General features: G+C 39.5%; 1 protein-coding gene across 1 annotated transcript; it reads right to left on the bottom strand.

The window, feature by feature from the left end:
• Positions 1-679: 679 nt before the first annotated feature.
• Positions 680-7375, bottom strand: LOC119896191 (histamine H2 receptor-like). The gene is made up of 3 exons (XM_038709695.1): positions 7317-7375; positions 1937-2754; positions 680-1711 (listed from the first exon to the last, which is right to left on the bottom strand). Exons 2-3 carry the CDS (start codon positions 2636-2638, stop codon positions 1232-1234), a joined length of 1182 nt encoding a protein of 393 aa, XP_038565623.1. The 5' UTR covers positions 2639-2754; positions 7317-7375; the 3' UTR covers positions 680-1231.
• Between the last annotated feature and the right edge of the window lie 570 nt (positions 7376-7945).

The raw sequence follows: 7945 nt of genomic DNA, 5'->3' as shown, positions 1-7945 counted from the left end.
CTACGTCAGCTACCATCGACGGCACCAAGGCTCACATTAAACTTTAATTACAATCCCACTCAGCTTGCCTTGTCTTGTTACTGACAATGCTTGAAAACCATTTCTATCTGCACATTACCACTGATGGTCTTCTTCAATCATTTAAAGGATGAAATAAAGCCAACACATTACTAAAATTCATTGTACAGGACAGCATATATTGATTGCCTATACAAAGTGGAGTTTAAAGAGTCTAATCAGCATAAATGATTTACTGGGTTTAGAAAGAAATTACTACATACATACAATACATTTATTATTCTGCCTTTGAATGAAGAAATCATTTATTTAATATAACAACTATAAAATTACTTCAAAGCAATTGCTTAATTAAAAAAGACGACATGGTATCATGGCTAATCCAATTGCCCATTGCCAAGTTATCTTTCACAATTTGTCAAGCAGACTTTTACACAGATATAGACACTGAATTTCCTCATCATCTTTTCTCATCCTTATCTTGCACCACTGAACACAAGCAGGGTCAAGATACTTCAACTTCAACTAATCCCAGCAACATATACAGCACATAAAAGTCGCAAAGTTATAAAGATAATTTCATAGATGCAGATTTACTGTAACTGTATTTAGTTAATGTTATGCAGTGTATGGCCCATAGACTTGTTATTGCCATTGTAAATTCTTTCTCGTCATATTTTGGAAGGTTAGACTGTGTTGCATGTATGAAACATCCATGAGGTCATTAAAGTCATCCTGCTTAGGTCAAGTCAAACATACACATATTGTACATATCAAATCAACTTGCTGGTTACTTATTCACTTTCATTGGCATGGAATTGGGGAGAGAAAATTAACAATTTGCAAACTTTTAACCACCCGTGTCTCCATGCAGCTTGCTGGGAAACTTACTGAGTCATCTATTCATTTCACTGAGCTCTGATTTGCCTGCTTTTTATTTATAAACAGACGTACACTACTGTGATTTTCACCGATTTGAAAAATGTGATGTAATGAAGAAGTACAGTAACAAAACAATTATGCACATTCATGATGTTGTGGCTTGAGTTTCACACAAATTGTATCATCTTTGGCACCATACTGTACCCTAAACATCTAACTGATATTGAAAATGGTTAGCTAATCAGTTACTGAGTAGTGGGACAAGTTTGTAATTTTCAACATTTTGCTGCCGTTCTACAGTCCAGCAATGAAAGAACAGATCCCTGGCATTTCATCTTGGTTCATCAGGGATACTGTGCCTCTTGTGTAGGGTGAGGCTCCTCCCCTCACTTTCTTTCTTAACTGCGCCTATATGTTTTTCAGACTGGAGGGAAAGCCTCTGTCCCTTACTAATGCTCAGTCGTTTATGCACAGACACATGAGCAAGCTGCAGTTTTCTGCGAGACAGTCCTCTGCAGCAAAGCAGCTCTCCATAGGCCCTGCGGAAATCCCTGTTAAGGGCTGGATACAGGATAGGGTTAAGAGCTGAGTTAAAATAGCCCAGCCACAGGACCACAGAGTGAAGTGTGTTAGGGGGGTTTTTCTTTTCCTTTATGCCTATGCAGGTGAAGAAGGTGAAGTAGGGGAACCAGCAGATGACAAACGCTCCCAGTACAGCTGCCAGGGTCACTGTAGCTTTGTGCTCTCGGGCTATGGCTGCAGTTGATGCTGTGCGTGCAAATGATGGAGTGGCAGCACGAATACGCCGCACCTGAAAAGATCAGTTAAGAGAAAGTTACATAGCCAGAGGACAAAGAAAATGAAATTAACTCACTGATAATGGATTTAATTCAGCATTACATTGCAACTGACGATGTCTCTCTGAATGATATCTTATTGTCAGCCTCAGACAGTAGCATAAAGTAATGTGTGCCTTAAGTCACGACCTTTTATATTCAACCTCAGCATGTTTTACAGAATGATAATCAACACTGACCTGTTCTCGTGCCACTTTGAATATGCACAGATACATTTCACACATAAGCAGCAGAGGCAGGTAAAATGCGCCAAAGGCAAAAAGAAGAACATAGTTGTTATTCCATTCAAACTGGCAATAACGTCCCTCCTTGTCCTCATCCCCCATGCGCCAGTCCAAGTGCTGCACGCTGTAGTCCGCTGTGTTCCAGCCCAGGTGGATGGGCACAAAGGACACAGCCAGTGACAAGGCCCAGATGGCGATCATGGCCAGTGTCACGCTTAGAGGGGTAACTCTCCGAGAGTAGCTAAGGGGAGCTGAAATGGCTAGGTATCGGTCCACACTGATGGCCAGCAGGGTCAGGATGGAGGATTCACACAGCAAGACATCCAGTGAGATGTAGATGTTACACAGGGCTCCTCCGAGGGGCCATTTTCCGCTGCGCAGCTCCACAGTGGCAGACAAGGGCAGCACCAGCAGGCCTAGCAGGAGATCTGTCACTGCCAGCGACACTATGAAGGAGTTAGAGATGCGCCACAGTCGACGGCTGAGCCAAACAGCCAAACATACCAGCACGTTCCCGCCAATGATCAGAATGATAAAAAACACAAGAGCTAGCCAGCGGAGAGCTGTAGAGATCATGGTGACCTCTTCCTCAGGCACAGGGCCACAGTGCTGCTGTTGGTATAGAGATTGTTCAAACAAGCTCATCAACTTTTCCATGGCCCCTGTGTATACAGGTAATCAGGTTCAGGTGGATCACAGAGTGGAAAGCAATTCCCAGCCATCATCTTTTTTGCACAGTGCTGCAGTTGTTGGCCTCCAAAGTAAAGACTTCCCTGATGAAGAACCATGATTATTACATAAGAATTAATATATCAAATCAGATAATACGCTACAGTATATAATCCATAAGTGACATGGCTTTATTAATAACTCCAATTTTATGCCAGCAAATTTAGTTCTTACCAACTTGGATGTACTGCATGCTTTTTAGGCAAAATGCCTGCTAAAAAATGTTGCTACCCTGTGCTTGATTGGTAATTGTTACAGATGTCTAAGCTGATTTTAACTAAATGGGACTTAGCTGAATGTATACATATGACCTGTAGTGTCTAAATTCTCTGCATTGTACACTGGCATCCGCATTTATTCTCAAAATAGGAGATAAATTAACCAACTTTTTTGCAGGGAATGGGTTTGGCATTTAGGTGGTGTCACGTGTAGATAAAGAGAATGTGCCTTTGTATAAACACATGTTGAGGTCGGGGAGCTGTCCCCTGGAGACGGGAAAATTTACTTGCTAGAGAAAGCATTTGCTACTTTGCATCACTGTCTGGTTAATTCAAAACAAGCTCTTAAAAACAATCATAAAACATTCACAGTCTAAAGGAGTAAAGAAACAAATCCAACCCTCCAGTCTAAAAAAATAAAAAAAGATGCCGTGTCCAACCACATACCTTTTTTGGAAAATGTTTTTCTGTGAGGTGTTCTGTCAAAGCTCCAGCTGTCGTACCTTCCAGGAAGGCCTAGCTTTTTTACATTTTTATTATCAGACTACTTCCTGCATCACTTGTCCTTTTTACGTGTGCAGCCTCTAAGGAAACTTTACTAATAAACAACTCCAATATGTGTCTTCCATGTGTTGCTCTTGCATCATCAGCGAGCTTTACAATACGTACAGTAATGCTGTGTTTCTAGTGTTTTACAAGTAAAAATAACGCCAAAATAAAATACAAACTGGCATGATATGTGCACGACCCAGAAGGGCTCTGCAGAGGGTGATTAAATCCGCTTCAAGATCGTTGGCACCCATCTACCGAGCATCAGTGATATCAGAGTTGAGTGAGGTGCATGCGCAGACCAAGTACCCAGGCAGCCACAGCCTTTTCACCCTGCTGCTGTCTGGCATGAGATGCAGAAGTATTCACTGTTGTACCAACAGAGTATAGAGCAGCTTCTTCCCCCAGGCTGTGAGACTCCGAAAATCACCCTCAGCACCCCACCATGTAAAATTGTTTTATGACTTGTTATTTACCCACCCAGCCATCTAGTGTATATAGGTTATGTATACTCTGTTTATGTAAGTGGCATAAAGGGAACTACAACTTCATCTTGTTATACGACCCTGTGTTGTAAAACGATACATAAATTTACTTGTACTTTGTACCTTGAAAGTAGTCTTTTATTGTAAATATCACATGCACTCTCGATCCAGAATACATGCAGCCAAGGCTTTAAACCTTATGTAACAGCCATTCATTTTATTCTATTCTGTTTATTTTTTAAATTATTTGTCATGAAAGTTAGCTTAAAGGACACAAAAGTATATGTTTGCATCTTCAAACTCTTAAATAGGCAAAAAATATGACTGAGCTTGTATGATCTGATTTAAGTCAAATCATCTCATCAAACACTTAAAATCGCTCAGGTGCTGATCGATGCACAGTTGACTCTGAACTCTGACCTCTTTGTGGAAGAAGAAGATTTAGAAGATTTGAAAAACAAACTTTCTGCTACTGCTTTATGTTTTTATCTCTTATCTTTTTTATCACTGTGCGCTTGAAGCGATGAGCTTAACAAGGAGGAACGTGCATAATCACCTACTTACGTACTTTTCATACTAGGTTTGATTTCAAATTGAGTATGTAGTGTGTTCCATCTGCATAGTATGTGGATTTAGTGTATGCAAGAAATGCCTGAAGTATACTAGATTAGCAAGAATGTCTGAGTATGCGGCGTGAGCTTACTGCGCATCACTCAGCTGCCCCATAATGCATTGCTTCTCTTTAGACTATCCAGTGGCGGACTGCAAGGCAGATGTTCTTGCACCACCCTGTAGTTTGTTTTGTTTTTACAATTTTTTTCTGCTGTTTCATAACTAAATTAACTTCTGAGTATGTTTGAGGCGTGAAATCAACTGCATAGATATTGAATATTTGCAGCAGATGACTTTAGCTCCATTTCAATCTACTGTACCGTATTCATTCTGTTTAGCGCGGCTTTTGGTAAACTTTACAAGATAACGCACATAGACAGAGACAAACGCTGAGAAAGTCTGCTGGTAATGGCATACTTAACCATTCATTAAGAAGGCAGCATGCAGTACATACTGATGTAGTAGGCAGTACGTTAGCATGCGATTTCAAACACAGTCCTTGTTGGGGCTGTATTGCAACCTGAATGAAATACCTGCAGACACAACTCAAGGCTAAATTAAAGTATGGTACTGCCAACTATGTTTTTCGGTTAATCTTATTTACAGTAATATTCTCTTGAAAAGCTGTTAGAATTGAATATCAGTTAAAGACAAGACAGTGGAGCACAGTTCTCATTGTAGTCAAGATGCAATATAAGTACATATATATATATATATGCTCTTGGTCAGGTCCAAGGTCAAAGGTCGGGTCTGCGCTAATGGACATTTAATTAAAATTAATTTTAGAATATTTTAAATAGCTAAACATAACGTAAATTGTAGGATTTTCTAAGAAAATACCACAACCAAGTTCTGTGAATTTTATTTCACAGAGATGTTCTCTGTCATGGCATATGGATGCAATGCAAAAGGGCACTAATAGATTAATAATAATACATTTTTATACAGCCAGTGACAAGGCCCACAATACTTTACTCACTGCGCACAATAGTTTAAGGAGAGGATTTTACCTTGTGTTTCCTCAAGCTGTGAGTAAATTAATTTAAAGCAGCCATTGTTTCAGCTGTACCTGGCCATTCACAGAATCCAAGGTTTAAGGTCTTAATAAGTCAAAAGATTTCCCTCAGGGGTAAACACTTGGTGTTTCTATGGTGACTTTGTTCAGCACTGACAGAGTTTAGATCGTGCTGCGGTACTCGTCAGTCTGCTGCTCTCATTTGGTGCTACAAGAACCAGGTTCCACAGGCCTTAAAAAATCAGAGAGGATTTAATATAAAACTCAGAACAACAGCAAATGATCGTCTCCACTTACATTTTAACTTGTTACAGATGTATCACAAGACTAAGGTAACCACCTTAGTACCATGATGAGAACCTGAGATAATTTTGCAGTTCATTGCTTAATTAATTTGTTTGCTTCCCAGACAGTTAAGTGGCAATATAATCTGCTCTAATTTTGCCAGAAAATGCATATTCTAAAAGAAAACATTTCAAAATGATGGTGTTTTTTTGGGACAACTACTCAGAGGACTGGCATGAAACAAGAAACTGCTGAATAAAGGAGCCTGTCATATGATACTTACATTGGATCCATGTGATGTGAAAGGCTGGTATACATACTGTACTTGGATATTCTGAATTCATAGGACCCGGCTACTGCACAAGTGTAAACGTGTACATACTGTACTCACACTACGTGCATGACTACATAGTCTATGTCAATACAAGTAATGTTGGCTCTTTTAGCAATGTACAGCATATCTATACTAACCACAATACTTGTGTTATTGCATATTGTCAATTACCAATTGAGAATTATAAATTGTTGACATTTATCTTCTATATTCATACTACAAATGATCTTATCTACAGTAACTGAGATCATGGTTCTGTTTAGCAGCTGTTATATAGCAGAAGCATATCTGTACACAAAAGAGAGAACAGAGAACCCAATAACCCACTGCTGGTCAGGGATCAATAATTCAACAATTCATGAAAAGTGAAACCACTAAGACCAGTATGGTAAGTCCTTTGGCAATTTGCCAACGTCACGTCCAAGCAGAAGTTATGTGGTTTGTGTATAGTGCATTTGTATCCTTTCCTTGTGCTCTAGTACTGAGTAATTTTAATTACTCAGTAATTAATATTTGACACAATAAATAAATAAAACAATTGCTCCATGAAAAATTACATGAGTCCAAAACTCTGCCTGCAGGGGCTCCATATACACAACAGGAAAAACCTCACAGGTAAAAGTGGTTTAAACTGAGTGACAAACTGGCCATCCAGTATTACCATCCTTGTCCAACAAAACATCCTGACTCTCTTATGTAAGGCTGAAATCTGCAGATAACTAATATACAGAACAATTCAAGCGAAACCACAAGCTAAATTAAATGTGGAATAGTGTTCTAATAACTGCCACATACTTGAGGAAATGCAACATCTGTACTTTGTCATATGGCTTTTGTGATATAACAGTATACTGCTGCCTGATCAAGACTAAACCACCAACCTACATGCTCGCTAACATCCTGTGAATGTGCAACCAGAGAAAGGAGACATTAACTAACCACTAAGCAGCACATTCATTTTTATAAATGTCTTAACACGAACACCAAACATGTTGTGACTGTTTGTGACTGGCAATTTCAAAATGTGGAGAGAGTTGCTTAGTTAACATTCAGTGTTATTTCTCCACGTAAAACCCTAAATAAAATAATTCAAAGCGAGTCGACTCACCTTGTCTTAAATGACCGTCAGATCCCAACTTTCTTCCCAGATCATGAATGTTCTCTTCTTCCGTGATCCTGCTGTAGTGTAAACTTCTCTCTCTCTCTCTCTCTCTCTCTCTCTCTCTCTCTCTCTCTCTGTGTGTGTCTCTCTCCCGCTCTCTCTCCCCTCCCCATATGTGTTCTCATAGACATGGGTAGTCAGACACATGTAACCTACACATGCACTCTGGTGCATTCACACATTGTTTGCTCATGAGCATTGTCACTGTTGTTTGAGCTTGGAAATGTATTGTAACCCCATAGCTTCAAAACAGTCTGACAGACAACTGTTGAGGCAACAAGGGTATTTTCAAATTGGATCATTTTCCATTTCAAGGAGCTCAACAGGATCTCAGCAGATAAAGACTCCATTTAACACATTTTAATTAGCACCCGGTATTTAATCCTGACGTCATGTTTTCGTTGTGTGTTGTTTTTGTAGCATCTATATTTTGCTTATACAATGTACACTAACATTTTGATTAAGCTCATACATCTTTCCTCATAACATGCAAGCAGACAGTTTCAGTTTTGTTTGGTGTGATTTTGAGATACCAGCCAGAGAGACTTCTGCCTTTTCCCGATATAGAGGGGGTG

Source organism: Micropterus salmoides, unplaced genomic scaffold (assembly GCF_014851395.1).
Source record: "Micropterus salmoides isolate LMB-PRFRI ecotype aquatic unplaced genomic scaffold, ASM1485139v1 Ms_hic_scaffold_9, whole genome shotgun sequence".
In the NCBI taxonomy this organism is placed as follows: Eukaryota; Metazoa; Chordata; class Actinopteri; order Centrarchiformes; family Centrarchidae; genus Micropterus; species Micropterus salmoides.
Note: the sequence above shows the minus strand (reverse complement) of the source record. Positions and strands in the feature narration are given on the sequence as shown.